The sequence below is a fragment of the Crotalus tigris genome, unplaced genomic scaffold, assembly GCF_016545835.1.
Source record: "Crotalus tigris isolate CLP2741 ecotype Arizona unplaced genomic scaffold, ASM1654583v1 scf7180000024384.25900115:4084858, whole genome shotgun sequence".
In the NCBI taxonomy this organism is placed as follows: domain Eukaryota; kingdom Metazoa; phylum Chordata; class Lepidosauria; order Squamata; family Viperidae; genus Crotalus; species Crotalus tigris.
Window position 1 is genome coordinate 2,013,679 of NW_024100554.1, and position 20,870 is coordinate 2,034,548.

Sequence of the window (20,870 nt, forward strand, 5' to 3'; positions counted from 1 at the left end):
TTCAATTTTTGTTTTCAAACAGGGAAACATTTGCAGTAGTCATTTTTACATAAGAAAGGTTGCCAGGTGGCTGACTTATAGATACAATTGAGAAGTTACACAGTGGGTCTTCACAACAGAAAGCTGTTACCTCATGTTGCTATAGTCTGAACCATTAAGGTCATGTAAAAAATAATGTTCAGTTCAAGTATACTTCTGATATTCCACCATTTAGTATAATGAGTCACTGTTACTGCAGGTGACTCCAGTGCATAAATCCAAGATACAAGTGCCTCTATGCATAAAGAGTGAAATTTCACAATGGCCAGCGGAATAGGCACTCCAACCTAGATAGTTGAATGTTTTCAAAGCAGTGGGGTTTTTTTTTTAGAAAATAATCACGCTCAAGCAAGTATATTGAATGGAGAAATTATTTCCTTGTTTCTAATGGACTTCATTAACAGCAATGAATCTAAACAACCTAATTTTTGGCAGGGTGAGAAGTTCACTTGAAGTTTTATAAGGCAAATAAAATATGGAAATAGAATTTTTACAAGCATTTGACCTGTGATATTGTAAAATCCAAGTACTATTTTATTAAATGAGTTATTTTACACAATATGAACATCAATATAATTACAACTGTAAAAATTTTTTAGAATGAACCGATTTCCAGATTTCCAAGTAGGCCACAACTGTACAATTACACAGAGTTTTCTTTACATGAAGCCCAAGAGGAACAGCATAAAAATATGAATGTTTCTATAGCCCCTTCATTTTTTGCTGATCAACAGTTTGTTAGAAAAGCAGCTGCAGATTTGTTATGTAATAGACACATAATAGATACTATTGACAGTAGAAGAGTCAATAGATTCCATGAATTCACCTGAAACACAAGAATAAATTTATTAATTGAACTGTTATGTCATTATCTTATTAACAGTATGCAATAATTTAATGCAGTCTTTTTCAAACTTGACAACTTTAAGATGTGCAGACTTCAATTCTCAGAATTTCTCAGATTACTGGGAGTTGAAATCCATACATCTTAAGGTTGCCAAATTTAATGTCATCCAATTTTAAAATTAACCACCCCCAACAATTGTAAACAGAACTGACTAAATCAAAATGAGAACATTATAAACATATCCTTTCAGCTATTTATTCCAGTTTTGCAAATAGGCCTGGTGATAACAATAGACTAACTATACAAGTTAAATTGTAAATACAATAGATCTCCCCCCCCCCCGAAAAAAGAGCGCAAGTAGCAGTTGGTTTTATATTAGTTAACTCTCTCCATTTTCATATCCTTCAGAAACACAACTAATGAAATATGAGGCAAAATTATTTAGAATTTATAATCAATTAATTCAAAATTTAAATGGTACAAAATTACCAGTGAACTTTATGCCTGAACATCAGCTAATTCTGGAGGAAGGGGGGTTTTGGGATGCTTGCTCTCAAAGTGCTGCTTGAAGGTCTTGGGATCCGGCATCTGTGTCTGATTAAGGAGAGAATAAAGCAACACAAATGTTCATATAGAATCAAGGACAGTTTCTTCTTCCTGTATCTGTCATGATTCCTGCAGACGAAACTCTCAAAGAACTTTGAGGCATTGTTTACCTTAAAGAATCTTTATTCAAGTAGCATAGCATCGGTATGTACATAGGCAAAGCCAAAATCTGAATTCCCTTCCCCAGAGCACATAGTATCAAAGCACAATTCCTTCCCCTAGTTAACAGTCATAAACCACATTCTCCAATTAGTTTGAAATGCAGGCTTTCCCTCCAGTTCTTCAACCCGCCATTTCTTATCATCTATTTCAAAAAACCTAAGTTCTCACACTATTTACAATATTGTTATGTCTAACTAAACTCACATGCATTCCTCCCCCCCCCCAGTATCATCTATTTCTAACTCTAATTCTAAGAGTAAAACAAAGTAAAGGAAAATGGTTCCATATGTTATCAAAGCAAGAACATCCGATTTAGCAGCGTTGACAGTATTCTTAAAATCTGCCCCCATTCCTTTAGTTTCTGTTGACTCAACCTGTAGTCAATGGGTTTTGGAACATTACAATCTCTTTCATCATTTAATTTGCCTTTTTTAATATATTCATTCATATTCATCTTTAATTCTCTTACAAATTTGGCCACATAATAGTGCTTCTACACCTACCCTTCCTTTTATTTATATTTAGTTGACATTCCTTATTAAAATCAAACATTTCAACTCCCTATATTTTTAGTGTTGGGCATCAGAAAACTATAATAAAATTTATTTAATGAAATACATATATAGTTTTCCTGATAAATTATTTAGAATTGCTTAAATCTTGAAATCCTAATATGACATTAAAGGAAAACATTTTACTACTATCTTCTGACCCCCAAAATAAATATTAACTAGGAGTCAATAACTCAACTTTTGACAGACTGAAGTTTCTATCATTACCCCTATCAAATCAATAATCTTTAAATTGGAAGAGTAATAATTTCTGTAAATATCCATGCTGTCTGGAGTAGGTGGGGTTCCTAGTTTAAAACATGTTGAGAGGTTATCCAACCCTTGTTTAGAATCAGGGAAGTCAGCTGGGAAGATCCAAAATGATGATCAGACGACTACAAGCATGCTGCAACAGTCACAAATATAAGGATTAGCTGTAGGTCACTTTTTTCAGTGCTGTTATAACTTTGAATGGCCGCTAAACTGATGGTCATACAGCAAGGACTACCTGTATTACATATTTTAACTAACATGTTTCTTCTAATTTCATGTTCATTGCACACAGTTTTAGAAGTCTCATATTAATATATTTTATTTAATGTAATCACATATTGATCAAATAATATATAGCTCTTATTTGGAAAAGAACTCTAGCTATCTCACCTTCTGGAAGAAGCCTCATCAATATATTACTCTTAAGGGAAAACAGCTCTAATGCAAATTTTCCTTATCCATTACGTATACAATAGAAACTTTCAAACCGAAGGATGTTGCCATTGCTATACTTCATATTCCTGATTTAAAATCTAGAAAGATTGCCCAATATGTTGTTTCAGGACCTTACCCTACAGACGGTGCAGGTATATATTAAAGCAGCTTTAGCTGCAGCCTTCTGATCATGGCCTTGTTTCTTTTTCTGTCCAGCTTGCTTTTTGGCATTTTTCTGTTGTGACTGGATTTTCTGCTGTCCACGAGCCATATCTAGAAGTGCAGAAATTATAACTGATTATTCACATATAATTCCTAAATTAAATGAACGTATCACCCATTTAGCATTCAGAAGCTAAAATATGAAGTAGGGTATTGCAATGATCCTGATTCAAAGGGCAACACGTGATTCATAGTAACAAGGGCACACATGTACAATAGCAGCTATCAGAAACACTTGCAGCCAAACATGCCTTTTCCCAGGATCACATATCAGCTGCAGAAGGCAGCTCGTTAAACACATCAGATAATTGAACCAAAATGAGAGTAAAACCTTTAGAGTCAGATGATACTGTATATTTTTTAAAATATTTGTATGCAAAGTTTTACATAAAAACTAATGCAGACCCCAATCTGCAAGCCAAATGTATTCAAATTTACTTCATGGATCCTCAAAATAGTATAGAATTAGGTATACTTCACAATGATGGAATTTGATGAGAATTAATTGTTGAATTATTGGGAGGGAGGGAGAATGGAAGGAGTGCCAAGAGTATAAATAAAACTTCCAATTTCCTTTGCAATACAGTACAACTACAAAATTATCTCTTATTCTGTGAGATACAATCTATTTGGAATGGGGAACAAGTTCATAGTCCAGGAGTTCTCCTTGAACTTGCACTGATAGCCTAAAATATATAAACATATAAAATAATGGATAACAATAGCAAATAAAGATTTTCATGAGCTTCCGCTGCTATTATAGTTGTGTTCGTATTTAAAGAGAGACGTGGTTTCAGTGATATCTGTGCCAGTAACATCAGGTGTAGATTATTGCAACATTCCTGTGTTGTGTGGCTGTCCTTGAAATTGTTCCAGAATTGTGACTGTTCCAAAAGGAAGCATGCAGTATATACAGTGGGAGTGGCTCCACCAGAAAATTCCTATGTTGAAACATTTACATTGATGGCCAGTTGCTTTCCAAGCCAAATTCAAGTGTTTGCTTAGGTCAGTGGTTCTCAACCTGTGGGTCGAACGACCATTTCACGGGGGTCACCAAACAACGCAGTCTGCCATTTTTTTCCCCCTTCTCCTTAGCTGTGTTACTCCCTTTTATTCTATTGGCTTTTGAAAGCCAATAGAATAGACTCTCTTGAATAGAGTCTAATTCTATTGGCTTTCAAAAGCCAATAGGAATTGTCCAGGCTGTCTCTGCCCTGCTGAGCCCGCCAAAAGTCCCATTCTGCAAACGGTGCTGCACCAGTTGAGTAGTCCTCGACTTACGACCGGTTGGGGATCGCGGCATGAAAAAGGTTGAGAACCACTGGCTTTGGTGTATAAAGCATTATAAAGCCTAGGCCTAAAAGAATTGCAGGATTGTTCACAAAGTCTTCTTGGCAAATTCAGTTTTCAATGGAGTATGTTTTGTAGCTCCTGCCACAGATATATTAACACACAACAACATACATTACTACTGTATTGCTAATAAATCTGGCCTTCTCTTTTTCAATTTTGGACTTACTTGAGATTTTTTTTATGTTGCCTTTATTATTTTTATCAATAACCCAAGACAGCAAAAATATCTAATATTCCTGCCTTCTTCAGTTTTAAGCATTTATTTTTAATCTTATTTTAGAGTGGTTTCAAAATCCTGTTTATTATATATTATAAGTCACACAGAGCTATTCAAATGTACATTAATAAATATAATTGTATTAAATAAATATGGAAATGAATAAGTTGTGGCTCTTACTGTTATTCTCATAACAAATATTCTTTCTACTACTCATCTGCCTTATATTCCAATGTCATTATTGTACATTTGCCTGCTCTTAGAACTCCATTACATTTTCTGGCAAATCAACATTTCCTAATGTATTTTATTCTACTCTTCTATTATGCACATAGCAGTATGAATGGAATACTATCAACCTCTCATTGAATAAAGGAAGGTTGTCCTTTTACCACTCAGGAAAATATTTGCCAACAATTCTGGATACAATGAATACCATTTTTTTTAAAAAAAATAACAGGTCTTTAGCCACTAAACATCATTAACAACTTGGAGGGGATTGTATTTAATTAAGAGGAAAATGTTAAGAGGAAAAATAATTGGGGAAAGAGTCTCATGGCTGTACTCATGTTAATGTACAGAAATACCCCACGTTCAAGAAACATAGGTATTAATAAATATAAACTACACCAGCTTAGTGTTTTTTCATTTTATTAGAAACATATTTTACTAGATATGGACAAACTCTTAATTTTGTACAGTTATATACAACTGGCCTTAAAGAAAATTAAACTTGCAAAATGAAGCTACTAACTAAACAATGCACACACACAGCACACACACAGCAAAAAAGCCAAATCCAGATTGCTATAGGACAAGTTTCCCTGTCCACCAATTCTGTTACAATACAGAATTACAATGGGTTAAAAGTTGTGAGGAAGTAAGTGCAGATAAAAAAGTCATTAGCAAAAGAATAAAAGTTTCTTTCATAAACCAATTCTGCCTTGCAAAGATTATCCTACTTATCTACACAAATGCTCTAAATATGAAACACAAGTCTGTCAAAGTAATTGTCATGTGGTCATTAAGGCAACCATGTGATAACTAAGGCTGCCAATCCATGCAGGAATGTTTGAATTGAAATGTTTTACAGAGTTTTTTTGCAATAAATACTTACTGCTTTACTTATTCATTCATTCAACTTATATGCCACCCATCTCGCCTGGAGGCAACTCTTATTAACAGTACTAATATGAACAAAACCAAACAAATCCATTAATATTTCCCATAGTCCTTTGCATCTACCCAGTTAAGACTATAGCAAACAATATGCAGTATACTCTTATTTACAATTTAAAACTGCTTTTGCTTGCATCTAGTTAAATTGCTTTGAAAATGTAACTGTTACACAAAAAGTTACACATTTGGATTCTATCCCAATTTTTAAGGAAACTCAGAACAATATACACAGGTAGTCTTCGACTTATAACCACAATTGAGTCCAAAATTTCTGTTGCTCAGTAAAACATTTGTTAAGTGAATTTTGCACCATTTTATGACCTGTCTTGCCCCAGTTGTTAAGTGAATCACTGCAGGTGTTAAGTTAGTGACATGGTTGTTAAGTGAATCTCGCTTCCCCATTGACGTTGCTTGCTCAGAAGGTTGAAAAAGGTGGTCACGTGAACCTGGGACATTGCAACCGTCATGAATATGAGTCAGTGGCCAAGCAGCAAAACTCTGATCATGCGACCATGGAATTGCTGCAAAGGTCGTGTGAAAAATAGTCATAAGTCATTTTTTTTCAGTACTGTTGTAACTTTGAACAGTCACTAAATGAACTGTTGTAACTACCTGTACAGGATTATATCTTCTTATTCTCCAAGTTGCTCTATGACAGTGGTGGCGAGCCTATGGCACGCATACCAGAGGCGGCACTCAGAGCCCTCTCTGTGGGCTTGTGCGCCATGCCCTGGAGATGGCAACCGTCCCTCTTCAACCAGCTGCCCGCTAACTCGGCGAGATTCCACATGGCCGGATGCATCCCAGAATGGCTGGTTTCCTTCCCCCACCCCCGTCCCATACCTCCTGGCCTCGCATGCTCTCCTTTTCCTGAGCACGACCCACTGCATCACTTCCTCAACTGTTGGCCGTCTGTCCAGCTCAGAGGCGGCTTCTCTGAACTGGCAGTGGAGCCCCAGAGAGCGCCAGTTGAGGGGCTGGCAGGCTGTGGCTGTTGGCCCCCATGCACTCACTGGCCTCTGTGTGGGGGCTGATGATGTCAGGCAGCAGCCGCCCCGGCCCCTGCCTCACCTTGCCCTGCGGCAATAGCACCCCTGCCCTGCCTCGCCTCGCCTGACTCCGCAGGATGAGTCTTCTGCCCAACGCCCCACCTGCCAGAGACCTCCTGGATCTCCCCTAACCCTGCCCTGCCCCCACAGGTGTCCCTCCCTACAACCAACATCGAGGTGACCACGTCCACCTTGGCCACACCCACCCAGTCTGCCATGACCACTATAGCCACACCCACCCAGTGGGCCATGCCCACCTGGCACCCGGCGATAAATAAATGGGTTTTTGGTTGCAGTTTGGGCACCCGGTCTCTAAAAGGTTCGCCATCACTGCTTTATGAAATCCGAGTTAGCATGATTGGCTTGAGGTCATTCTATGGTTACATGCTTGGATAAGATTTGCATTAACCACCAAGTGTGCCAACAAAATATCTAATAATTTTCTTTTAAGCTTTAGTTGTATCCTAAACCACTTTTCTCTCACAACGTGCAAGTTAACTCTGAAAAGGAACATGCAATAATCAGGGTGGGTTTGATTTAAATCACTAATAAAAAGGCTTGATTTAAATCAATTTGATTTAAATCATAATTTTTAAAGAGCAACTGTCATCTCTGTCCTGCAGTGGCTCCTCCTCTGACCCGCTGTTGATTCACCGACAGTCCCCTTAACTTTAATGGGATGGCTGGGGATGCAGCAGTGACACAACAAGGTGAGGAACGTAGCGGGCAGCAGGTAAGTGGATGCCCGCTAACAGACACTGCCACGATGGATCTGAAATAACAGGTGCTCTTTAAATGACTCATTTAAAGGACTCATTTTTGCTGGTAGTTAGAATCTTTAATATTATTATTTGCAAACAAAATGAAGGTTTCCTGTTTAGAATAATAAGCTGTCAGGTTAGTAAAACAGCGATATCAGAACCAATTTTAGGTTAATACGTTAATCACACATACCATGTTTCCCTGAAAATTAGACCTACCCTGAAAATAAGACCTACCCTGATATTTGGGGGTGGCCTAATATAAGCCCTAGTTAGGACCCTGCTCACTCCGTCCCACCTCCTGCCGCAATGGGGCAGGAGAGTGCGTGTCATGCCACTGCCGCCACAACAAGGCAAGGCAGGTGGGGGAGGGGGTGGAACTGCCCCACATGCCCTGCACCTGCTTACTTCTAGGCCCCCCCCCCAGCCAGACCACTCCTTGCTTGGCAACCTTCCCTTTCACTCCCCTCCCAAAGCACGACTACCATGCTATGGAGTACCCCTCTGCCATTTCGGAGCCAGAGGGAGTGACAGCAAAAGGCTCTGCTGCCGCCACTGTATGTGCTACATGGCCTCCTGCTGCAAGCAGCCGCAGAAGTGGGCTGACAGCCATGTGGGCACCTGCTGGACGGGGCTGTTGGTGCTGCCACCATGAGGTGAGGCAGGTGTCACAAAAAATATAAGACATCACCCCAAAATAAGACCTAATACCTCTTTTGGAGGCAAAAATAATATAAGACCGGGTCTTATTTTTGGGGAAACACGACAGCTGGGAAACTACTCAAATTCTTTTATTTAATTAAAACACTTAGAGATGCATTTTTCTTCAAACAATCATACAGTTTGTAGTGTACACAGATTTGCAAAACAATGGGATAAAAGAATATTCCAGAACTTTATTTTATGACTTATCTCATGGTTACTGTGAAATTGTGTGAATGAATCAATGCAGTGCATGTTATCTCATCTTGCAAAGCTTGGATTCATTGAATGAGTTTACCAAAAATGTAAATATTGCAGAATATACAGCTTCATGCTACATAACTAAACTCCATTTTATGCTGAATAAACTAAATTATTAATGTATCTTAAATAGAAAACTATATTTAGACAGATTTTTACTCCAAAAGCATTTTATTAAAATAAATTTGATAAAAATTTAAAAACCCAATTTAAATAAAAAAAATCTGATTTTAATTTTTTTTTTAAAAAAAATCACCAATTATTATCCACCCTGGCAATAATGTCCATTTTACTGGAAAAGATTAAAAAAACCTGAAGATAGCCAAATCCTCTAGAATCCAGATAAAAATCAATTCCATAAAAATAATAAAAATCTGCTTTATTCAGCTTAATATTTAAAACATAAATGTGTTCCCCTGAAAATAAGACCTAACCAGAAAATAAGCCATACCATGATTTTTCAGGCTGCTACCCTAAAAATAAGTTCCAGTTAAGATTGTTAGCCAGACAGACACATTTAATTAGTACAATTTCCCGAAAATAAGACCTAATCTGAAAATAAGCTCTAATATGTCTTTTGGAGCAAAAATTAATATAAGATCCAGTCTTATTTTTGTGGAAACACTATATCTGTTGTAATCCTTACTCTGAAGTTTATGTGAATACTTACTGGGTCTGCAATTTGGTTAAAGTGTTTTTAAGAGGTACAAAATTTATCAGATTAGAAAATAAATATATGGGAGAAGGGATGATAAACCTATTCAGTAATGTTGTAACTTTTCAAAAGTACTTCCACTGCTTAGAAAAGGTATGTTATCCAGTTAATTGGCTTTTTAAAAAATAGATGAATTTTGTAAATGATTTTAAATTGCAGATTTACAATTTACAACAAGCAATAATTTTAACTGAGCTCAGCAATCAATAATCAGTAAAATAAAGACCTAACATGCAACCATTTTCTTTTGAGACAATGAATATTGGAGGTATAAAATTTAGCATTACAGTATATAACCTAGCTTAGCTTTATTCAGCAAATATTGGCTTTTCTTTGTGTGATAATAGAACAGGACAAAATTAGCAATTCTACGGGATGACTGAATCTCTTATTTCCCTCAAAGGGGACATGTGGAAGATCTATGTTTCCTTATTAGTAAATAATCCTCTCTAATTTTTACAAATGTTCCCTTTTCTTCATCTACATATCACTAAATTAATTCAAAACAAAAGAGAGTGATAACCATGTGGGCTATATTTGCTATATATAATGTCAATTACTGACAATTGTTTTAATCAAAATTATTATCTGTATTACACTGGGTCAGTCAGCATTATACACTGGCTTCTATTATGATGCAATTTCCCCCCAAAAACTCATGCCACTGCCTTTTTAGGTCTTTAGTAGGCTTATGGATACAATTGATTATCTTGTTTGGAACAGCTGAGAATTCTAAAAAGTAGGTTGGATATTTCTAAAAACAAACCAAGATTGTCCATGACATTGCCAACTAGAAGAATTCTTTAAGTCCCAAAAGAATTTTATATTTGTGACACCCAGTTCTCCTGAAACTGTGCATAACATATGCTACCAGACTATTCCTGGTTTTCAAGCAAACTCACAATATTCAACACGAGTTCTGAAAGTCAGCTTCTCGTTTGTAAAAGCAGAGCACAATATGAAATACTTTCTTTTAGGTCGTTTTCATGTTCTTGCATTATAAATTATATTCTGAAATAACTCTGGGGGCAACACATTTGGCTCTCTTAACATTATCAATCAACAGCAACACATTTTTCCAAGGAGGATAAAACTATAAAATTGAGCAAGTCTTCCCAACAAAGTCCAAAAGAAGTAATACTAGATTAAACTGCTAAGTATTACATCTGTCATGCAATAAGAGTTGTGTCCTAGGAGGAAATCTTTAAATTCAAAAACAAACAGTACAAACAGCTGAGAAACAAATGGTAACAGGGTCTCATATTTCTGCTCTGAAACCCATTACTTTGTATACAGGAAGCTGAACACAAATTAACTATTATTCAACTTAATTTGAACTTTATGATACCTCATTATATTTCATCTTCCCTGTACCCAAAGGCAAAAATATAATCATTCCAGACAGACTTTAAGCTGCTTGGGATGACAATAACAGACACAGGCCCATCAAGCGACTTTAAGGCAAGGAATGAAATGACAATAGGCGGCAGGATCAGAAATGTAGCTATGAAAAAGTTATGGCTTATGCTGTATGTACATAGAATATTCACACACAATAACCCAAGTGGAAGGTGGGGGGGAACAGAGGCCAAGCCTAACTTTGTGCAATACAGCAGGCAGAAACCTCTCTCAGGCAGAGATAGGCCACAAGAGCCTGGGACCTTTAGAGGAACATTACACCTCCACCAGCCTCACCTATTCAAGGTAAACAGGTATTCCCAGTCAAACTACTGCATCTCCATAGTTAACTTCTCCCAGGAATCCCGGTAAATAGTTTTGAAACAAAAACAGAGAGGAGAAAAATACAAAGAAACGTCGTCTCCCGAAGCGTGGCTGAGACTCACTTCAAGCAGCTCTTTCAGAAAGGGCAGCCACCATTCCCCGTCCCGTCCCAGGTAAGCGCCCTCCCACCTTTCCCCGAGAAGAGAAGCAAATGCCATGACAAGCTGTTGCCCCTCTGAGTCCGCGCAACAATGTGCCCAGCCGTCACCCCCAAACGCCCGTCTCGGCTCCGGAGGAACGCCGGGCCGCCTCCCCTCCACCCTGAGGATATGGGCGGCCTCGCTCGGGTGGCCGGTGGGTCGGGAAGGTGCCGCTCGCCGCCCTAAACAGTTGGTCGGCCTCGCCACCGAGAAGCCCTCGGGCCTGGCGGGGCGGCATTGGCCCCCGACCCCCTCCTTCTCCCGCCTCGTTTACCCAAGTTGTGCCTTCTTCCGCCGGCGAGGCGTCAGTCGACGGCGAGGAGTGGCTCCGGGGAGCCCAGCAGCAGCGGCCGCCGCCGCCGCCCGCTCGAGAAGATGGAACAGCCCGCGCGTCTTCCGGTCTGTCGTCCGGTCCGTCAGTCCGTCGGCAGCCCCACCTTCGCCGGGCCGCGCACGCGCCACCACTCCCCTCACCGCGCGCCGCCCCGAGCGCGAGGCAAGGCCGCTCCCGGCTGCGCCCGAACTGGGCCAATGGCGGCGCCTCGCTCTTACCGCTGGCGGGAGCGAGAGCGGCGGGGCGGGGGGAGGCTGCTTGGTCTCCCCCCCCCCCCCCAGTGTGGGGCAGCCGCCTTGCTTCAGGGGGCGCGACCTGGTCTTCCGACTTGTACTACATGTTGCCTCGGGAGCAGAATGATGGGCTTTCTAGTCCTCCCTACTTGGGAAGAGCCTGATTTGGCAAGACGCGGGAAACCCCCCCCCCCAGCCTGCTGAAGCCTTCGGAGCGTCTACGATTAGATGAATAATGAAAGTATACGTGGGTGGGTTTCGTTGTGGTTAAATTTGGATTGTGGTTGGGGATGTTGCAATTCTGGAGTCGCGCTTTTGCGAGTTGAGCAGCCCTTTAAATCAATGTATTTCCAATCTTGGCAATTTTAAAATGTGTGGATTTAAACTCCCAGAATTCACCATCCAGCATGCCCTTATCTTAACGTTGCCAAGGTTGAAAAACACTGCTATAAGTACATACTGTATTTATACATGTATTTAAATAAATAAATAAAGTAATCAAGGAGTTGCACAATTTATGTTCGAATTCACTTTGGTAGGCTGCTAGTGAACCATGGATGATACAAATGAGACCAGTGTCCTTGATTTACTGAAAGGTGTAACTTCCGTTTTGGCTCTCCTGGAGTTTATCTAGTAATCCAAGCTTGATTCTGTCCTGAACAATAATCACAGTATCACATTCAAGACTGGGAAAAATATGAAAATTAGGGTTGAGTAATGAAATCGTTGTCCTAAAAGTACATGTTTTCAGAAAAGGGCATAGATGAGATAAGATGTTGATTTTTAATGTGTAGTTGTGTAGCCAAATGTATATCCTGCCATTTCAAAAGTAATTGGGGGTTGTCAGTTGGTCCAAAAGGTGTGAAATTTTGCAGAAAATGAGTTTACTTTTGGTAGAATCAAATATCAAGGAACTAAGCATTAAAGAATATTACATTCTTAGATGCTCTGAGCGCTAGCTCTATGTTTACATTCTACAGATTGTCTTTTTTCCAAGTTTAAAATAAGCTGCATAGCTACATCCTTCATGGGAATATATCCTATTGGGTCCAATTCAAGGTCATAAAGGATTTAGGATCTATTTGTCTACAAAGGACCTACTCCTCTATGAACCTTCCTAGCGATTAGGTTTGGTTGTAGAAGCCCTATTTCTGTTATGTCCAGTTATAAGATTACACAGATGAACATGAGAAAGAAAATGAGGTGGTTTATTTATACGATAATGAATTTGAAACACTCTAGTAGTCCAGAAAATGGCCATTTCTATTCTCAGCCACAAGGTGTCTTAGAAGATAATGTAGGTCCTAAACCAGGGTGTCTAACTCGCCGCATCGTGTGATGTGTCGCAACATATCGCAACTTTTTTTGTATTGCCGGATCTGGGGTGGGCGCGGCCTCAGCATGATGCAACCAACCCACGGGCCGGCAATTTGATACCCCTGTTATAAATCAATACTATCAAAAGAACCTAAGTCTCATCTGATAGAATTAAAAATACAATTTTTTCCAAAAAGGATGGATGGAAAGTTCAGGATTTATCCTGAGCTGCAACTAGATTATTTCTAAATTTCAAATATTAAGAGGGCACCTGTCCACCCTAGATGAGTTCAGATCACGAGGATCAGATGGATTACACTGCAAGGTTCTGAAGGAACTGGCAGATGTGGTCTCAAAACCAGGGAACTATATCTTTCAAAGATCCTGGAGCACCAGGGAACTACCAGAGGATTGGAAAAGAGCTGATGTAGTTCCCATCTTCAAAAAGGAAAAGAAATGGACCTAAGAACCTACAGACCTATTCATGTGACATAAATACCTGGGAAAATTCTGGAAAAGATAAGCAACAAATCTGCAAACACCTAGATGCAAACAAGTCATAACCAAAAGCCAACATGGGTTTGGCAAAAACATGCCAGACAAATCTTATTGCATTCTTTGACCTAGTGACAAAATTAGTGGAACAGAGGAATGCTGTGGATATAATTTACTTGGACTTCAGTATGGCATTTGATAAAGTAGACCACAACCTGATACTTGATAAGATAGAAAAATGTAGGTTAGACAGCATTACCGCCACATGGATTTGTAGCTGGTTGACCAACCACACTCAATGTGTAATCCTCAATGGAACTGCATCTACATAGAAGGAAGTGTGCAATGGGGTTCCCAAGTCTCTATCTTAGGCCCAGTACTCTTCAATATCTTCATCAATGATTTGTATTCTATTCTAGATCGGGAACTCATCAAATTTGCAGACAAGACCAAGCTGGAAGGAATAACCAACATTCCAGACGATAGGTTTAAGACACAGATCTTGAAGACCTGAACAGTAAGGTTGTACATTTAGGTAAGAAAAACTAAATGCACAAGTATAATATAGATGGTACCTGGCTCAATAGTAGTAACTGTTAGAGGGGCCCTAGTGGAGAGTCACTTAAATCTGAGCAAGCAATGTGCTGCAGCTGCCAAAAAAGCCAACACAGAGGGATAGAATCAAGATCACGTGAAGTAGTAGTACCGCTTTATAATGCCTTGGTAAGACCACACTTGGAATAGTGCATCCAGCTTTGGTCGACACAATATAAAAAAGATGTTAAGACTCTAGAAAGAATGCAGAGAAGAGCAACAAAAATGATTAGGGGACTGGAAGCTAAAATATATGAAGAACAGTTGCTGGAATTGGGTATGTCTAGTTTAATGAAAAGAAGGACTAGGGGTGACATGATAGGAGTGTTCTAATATCTAAGGAATTGACATAAAGAAGAGGGAGTCAACCTATTCTCCAAAGCACCGGAAAGCAGGACAAGAAGCAATGGAGGGAAACTCAAGGAGACAAACAACCTAAAATTAAGGAAAAAATTCCTGACAGTTAGAACAATTAATCAGAGGAACAATTTGCCTCCAGAAGTTGTGGATGCTCCAACACTGGAAGTTTTTAAGAAGTGATTGGGCAACCATTTGTCTGAAAAGGTATAGGGTTTCCTGCCTTAGCAGGGGGTTGGATTAGAAGACTTCCAAGGTCCCTTCCAACTCTGTTATTCTATTCTATTATATCTGTACCATGAGTATGACCACTTGAAAGCCATTGATCTGGGATTGTTAATCATTGGCTTAATTTAATTTAATTAATTAATTCATTTATTTTTAAAATATATATATGTTTCTATATCTTAACTCATGGTGGCTTACAAAAAAAATCACTACAATAGCAGCAGATCAGGAGAAACATACGAGGGCAATTTCGAAATAATCCTCTGTTTGGTTATCAATGACAGACACTCGCAGATACAGAACTTCTACTATACACATTAGAAAACTACAAAATTACATTACTTTTTGACATAATCGCCATTCAAATTGAGGCACTTGTCATAACATCCTACAAGATTTGGAATTCCTTAATAGTAGTCGCTTGGCGCCAAATCTGGGCTATGTGGAGGGGGATGATCAAAAACATCCCAACGGAACTGCTTCAAAAGTTCTTGGGTGCGTCCAGCTGTGTGCGAGCAAGCATTATTCTGAACCAATACCATACCGGAAGTCAGCATGCCCCAACGCTTGTTATGGATGGCTCGTCTGAGTTTTCGTAATGTTTCACAGTAGACTTCTGAACTGATGGTTGAACCACGTTCCATGAACTTCACTAGCAGTACTCCTTTGGTATTTTCACATTTGGCAGGATTTTCTATGGCACCACTTCCACTGTGGTGTTGGTTCACAATAATGCTCGCCTGCACATCGCTAGATGCACCCAAGAACTTTTGAAGCAGTTCCGTTGGGATGTTTTTGATCACCCCCCTCCACATAGCCCAGATTTGGCACCAAGCGACTACTATTAAGAAAACTCCAAACCTTGTAAGACAGTGGTTCTCAACCTTTCTAATGCCGTGACCCCATAATACAGTTCCCCATGTTGTGGTGACCCCCAAGTGGGTGTGGCCACCAATAAGAGGGAGTAGGACAGCTGGGGAAAAGGGAAAAAAATGGCGGACAGCGTGGTTTGGCAACCCCCGTGAAATGGTCGTTCGACCCCAAATGGGGTCCCGACCCACAGGTTGAGAACCACTGTTGTAAGATGTTATGACAAGTGCCTCAATTTGAATGGCGATTATGTTGAAAAGTAATGTAATGTAGTTTTCTAATGTGTATAATAAAAGTTCTGTATCTGCAAGTGTCTGTCATTGATAACCAAATGGAGGTTTATTTCTGAATTGCCGTCATATATTAATTCCAATTCCAATTCAGAAATTGGAGCACAATGGACAAATACAATTCAGTGCAAAAATAATTTTTGTCTATGCTTTGCATGACTGTTCAGAAGTGATATCCATCAAAAGCTCTTATTCCAAAACAAGCATCTATAGCACTATAACTTAGTTTGTTCAGTACTTAATATCTATTTGGGGATTATACACACACACACACACACACACACACATACATATATGAATTTAACATGTTACATAAGTTACACTATATATGCCCTCCCCCCCCCGAAGTTAATTTTTAAAGTGAGATAGAATTCCTTTGGAAGATTTTCACAGCCTAGCTGTAGATATGAAAAAAGCTGTTTTCTTTAATCCCAGTTCTTTTTGGGATAAACCAGACAGCTTCTGTAGATGATAGCTGGACAAGTCAGTCAGCAGTATAGTTAGACAGTAACCTTGATTTAATCTGAATAAAAGCCCACCATGTGCCTAACAGCTGTGCAAGCACATGCTTTGGTTATAATGCATGTTATATAACTTCTCCAGACTTCAAATATCATTATTAGTCTTTCAAAATTTAATCAATTACTTACTGACTGTAAAGCTGCAGCTTGCTTTCGAATTGGTGTAGCTACATAATTGGTACAAGCTGTTTTATATAGTGATCTAAAGGAATTGAGAATTAAATATTTAGAAGTGGAAATTCTGAGAGTTGCATTCCAATAGTTTTGAAAACTGGGGAAACCTTTCTTTTGCTAAACTGCTTAAAATACAGAATGCCTACCTTTGTTGACTGCAGTCAATAAGAACAATTTCTTGGCATGTTTTTCTCTGTTCTGTATTTCTTTTTCATAATAGTAGCCAACTGTTAAATCCTTTGGCTATTTAGTTTGAGATGTCAAGTATATATTGATTTTTATAATTTGACATGTTATTTATACATTTTTTTTGCATGCACTTATATGAAAAAAATAGACACTTGCTAAAGACTTGCAGTCTAAAATTAGTTGATGCAGGAAACAGGAGGAGGGTTGGTGTTTCACTTGTAACAGCTGTGTATGAGTATGTGCAATGGCAGCCACTAGTACTAAACAAATCCTCCCATGAAATGCTCATCTTCTAACATCCTCAGGTTTCAGAAATGATTTCTGTAACCATTTGCCACCCTTGGCACAATTGTTTTGTTTTTAATAGCCTCTTCTATTTTATCAGTACATGTAAGATGACCTGCTCCCATTTACTTGTAATTAAGTTGCTGCAACAGGGACCTCTCTCCTTGTATTCAGTAAATGCCATGGAAATCTTACATAGGAATCTCTGTCTCAAAGAAAGCTACACAATAATGTTTTTTTTTTTAAAGACATGTGATTTCTCTACACAGAAAGCACTTTATATAACAAGCATACTATCAGGTGAGAATCCATCTGCAGTGTAAAATGGGACAACACTTAAGTGGCTTGTCCCATCCCAGTTGTCTGGAACAACCCAAGTAGGATGTGCTGGTATGGTTATGAATCATCTTGCGTGTTTTGAAGAGTTTCAGTTTCTGCAAAGTTACAATGGCATCTCATTATGTGATATTGTCTAATGTCCTATTTACAACAATGCAGTACTTTGGTTAACTCTCCTGATAGAGGAATAGCAGTAACAAAATACATTCTAAGTCTTTCTCAACAGTTCTGTCAGTAGTTGGTAAGGATTCATGAGAGATTGTGACTGAAGAAAAAATAAAAATCCTTTTTTTATTTTATGTGCTATACGAAGCTAGCAGTAGTGTAAGCTTTTATGTACCACAAATCAGCTGCTGATGTGCTTTGCTCTTGTTGTAATGTTGCAAATGTGAATTGTGTTGGTTAGAAGTGAATTGTATTGTGAAATTTTCATATTTATTGTAATTTTCATGCAGGGGTTCCCTGATGTCCAAAGATTATTTCAAGAGTTCTTCCTGGTAAAAATATTACAGATGTCTTAAAGGTGCTTCTTGGTCTTCATTTATGAATTAAGGTATAAATCAGGTAATGGAAACTGAAAATGATAGAGCTTTTTCTTTTGTGAAATCAGAGAACAGAGTTGTTTTTTCTTTCCCATCTGTTTGAATGGATATGTTTTATGTTAAATGTGTTAATATGGTTTTATTCCTATTTTTAAATATGATTGTTAGTATGATAGGACCCTATGTATTTTATGATCGTTCATAGAATACAGTCAAAGAGTATAGGATTGTTTCCTGGCAAACAGTCTTTAATTGTTTTTCATAAAGTATGACCAGGTTGAAAGATATTTTATAAACCACTTGAAAAAGGATTCTTTTACATGCATTGTTTATTTTTTTGAGTCTTTTTGAAAAGAGTTCTAGTTTAGAGAAATGCACTTGCCATTCAGAAAAAAGTAGTTGGAAGTGGTAAAGGATGCAAGTTCTCAGATCTAAGGAGAGGAAGCAAGTTTGCATTTAAGTTTTATTATGATGTAAAAAAAGAATATTTGTTTCAGTAACTAGGTGCTACATCCCAGTTTCACACATAATTAAACCATAAGTTTGTTAGATGAAATTGCTTGCCATCATGTCCTTGAGTAATTTGATAGGGCTACAAATTTGAACTTTGTAGACATTCCTGAAATAGCTCTTGCTTTGTCATTTCCTAAAGCTGCATTACAATTATAGTATTACAGCATTATGCCATATCCTTGTTTGTCATTACATGATTTAACTCCCATTAGATTATACAGAATAGTTGCTGCTCAAAAGCCTGGAAACAAGAATAGGAAAAGTAAATGATAGGATATGGTCAAAGAGTTTATGATGTCATTATGTTGGACATGTCCGCTAGTGAAACATATTTTTATACACCTGTCTGGCTTCTAACATCTCTAGGCCACCTTTTGTTTTGATTGACTTTGACACAGCCATGCATAAAAACAGGATATGTATATCCTATCCTAGAAGATTTGTACTATCAGACTTGCAATATTACTCTAGTCCAGTGTTTCTCAACCTTGACAATTTTAAGGCATGTGGACTTCAACTCCCAGAATTCCACAGCCAGCATTGCTGGCTGTGGAATTCTGGGAGTTGAAGTCCACATGCCTTAAAATTGTCAAGGTTAAGAAACACTGCTTAGTCTTACAATAAAGTATAATTAGCTCATCTGGTCATGTTTCCTGCCTGATCTACATGGGAAATCTTGCAAGCCTGATAGTACAAATCTGCTGCTTTCTGTTGTACTGTCTGACAAGTTAGGGACATTTCTTTCTGCCTCTCTTTCTCTACCCATTATGTAGTTGTGAGCTATGGGGTCTCTTTGGCAACATTCCTGAGGCAGCATTTCTTCCACAATCACCACTCCCCAATCTCCCAAGGTCATCCCCACATATCATTACAGAGAGAGTAACTGAACCAAAATCTAAGACAGTGGTTCTCAACCTGTGGGTCGGGACCCCATTTGGGGTTGAACAACCATTTCACGGAGGTCGCCAAACAATGCAGTCCGCCATTTTTTTCCCCTTTTCCTTAGCTGTGCTACTCCCTTTTATTCTGTTGGCTTTTGAAAGCCAATAGAATAGACCACAGGTCGGCAACCTGCGGCTCCGGAGCCGCATGCGGCTCTTTGAGCCTTCCCCTCTGGCTCCCAGCCTCCTCTGCCTTTGCAGAGAGAGACAGAGACAGAGAGAGGCAATTGCACTTCCCTGCTTCTCTCTCTCTCTCTCTCTCTCTGTGTGTGTGTGTGTGTGTTTGTGTTTTTGTGTGTGTGTATGTGTAAAACAGAGTGTACTCACAGTGTTCTCCGAGGAGCTGAAAAGCTTTCTGGGCGGAGCTCCTCCCTTTGCTGCGTCTCTGCAGGAAGCAGGAAGGGCAGGAGAGAGCTAGCTAGCCCAGCTAGGCTGACTCAGGAATTCTGGGAGTTGAAGTCCATGAGTCATAAAAGAGACGAGGTTGCCTACCCCTGATCTTGTTGGACAACAGCTTGAAGCTTGCCAGGTGAGCAGCAGATAGGAGGGAGGGGAGAAAGAGAGAGAGAGAAAGAGGGAGGGAGGGAGGGGGAGAGAGAGAGAGAGAGAGAGAGAGTGGGGGAAGAGGAGTGGCAGACCAAGGGCAGATAGAGAGGGAGGAAGGGAGAGAGACAGAGAGAGACCCTTTTGACATCTAAAATGAAGATAACACTGCATATATCCTTTTTTTTACCTGTGTGTGTATGTAATTTTATTCTCTTAAAGCATTCTCTTGGTGATCATTGTTTTAATAGTATGGATATTCCCAAAAGTCATATTTTTACTTTTTTTTTTAGTGTGTGTGTGTGTGTGTGTGTGTGTGTACACACACACACATACATACATACACACACGCGCGCGCGCGCGCACACACACACACACCTATAATAAAGGTAAAAAAGGATATATGCAGTGTTATCTTCATTTTAGATATCAAAAGGGTTTTGCGGCTCCCGGTGTTTTGTTTTTGGTGGGAAACGGGTCCAAGTGGCTCTTTGAGTGTTTTGGGTTGCCTACCCCTGGAATAGACTCTCTTGAATAGAGTCTAATTCTATTGGCTTTCAAAAGCCAATAGGAATTGTCCAGGCTGTCTCTGCCCTGCTGAGCCCGCCAAAAGTCCCATTCTGCAAACGGTGCTGCACCAGTTGAGTAGTCCTCGACTTACGACTGATTGAGTAGTACTCAAGTTACGACCGGTTGGGGGTCGCGGCATTAAAAAGGTTGAGAACCACTGATCTAAGAGATTGAACAGGCTCACAGCCCACACACATTCATATATTCCCCTTAGAAGGAAGGAGAGAAACTCATATAAATG

The 20,870-nt window shown here is 39.1% G+C and overlaps 1 protein-coding gene and 1 long non-coding RNA gene across 4 annotated transcripts in view; one reads left to right on the top strand and one right to left on the bottom strand.

Annotated features, from left to right (window-relative positions):
- Nucleotides 1-358: 358 nt before the first annotated feature.
- ZNF706 (zinc finger protein 706) lies at nucleotides 359-11,714 on the bottom strand. Of its 2 annotated transcripts, XM_039328873.1 has the most exons (5): nucleotides 11,569-11,704; nucleotides 11,068-11,120; nucleotides 3,050-3,186; nucleotides 1,376-1,480; nucleotides 359-865 (listed from the first exon to the last, which is right to left on the bottom strand). In XM_039328873.1, the coding sequence occupies exons 3-4, from the start codon at nucleotides 3,182-3,184 to the stop codon at nucleotides 1,385-1,387; spliced, it is 231 nt and encodes a 76-aa protein (XP_039184807.1). In that variant the 5' UTR covers nucleotides 3,185-3,186; nucleotides 11,068-11,120; nucleotides 11,569-11,704; the 3' UTR covers nucleotides 359-865; nucleotides 1,376-1,384. The 2 variants fall into 2 exon arrangements, with proteins under 2 accessions (XP_039184807.1, XP_039184806.1); XM_039328872.1 differs by lacking the exon at nucleotides 11,068-11,120 and having other exon boundaries at nucleotides 11,569-11,714.
- Nucleotides 11,139-20,870, top strand: part of LOC120301492 — a 64,723-nt gene continuing 54,991 nt past the window's right edge. The window contains exons 1-3 of one of the 2 annotated variants that reach the window (XR_005554915.1): nucleotides 11,139-11,267; nucleotides 14,093-14,208; nucleotides 17,976-18,084. This is a non-coding gene — a long non-coding RNA (uncharacterized LOC120301492). Of the gene's footprint in view, nucleotides 11,268-11,863; nucleotides 12,113-14,092; nucleotides 14,209-17,975; nucleotides 18,085-20,870 lie in introns of those variants that run through there. The other variant, XR_005554916.1, reaches the window with a different exon arrangement.

Coding starts and splice junctions, on each gene's coding strand:
- ZNF706 (XM_039328872.1), bottom strand. CDS start 3,184: ATGGCTCGTGGACAGCAGAAAATCCAGTCACAACAGAAAAATGCCAAA. Junction 1,481..3,049: donor ATACCTGCACCGTCTGTAGG/GTAAGGTCCTGA, acceptor CTCCTTAATCAG/ACACAGATGCCGGATCCCAA.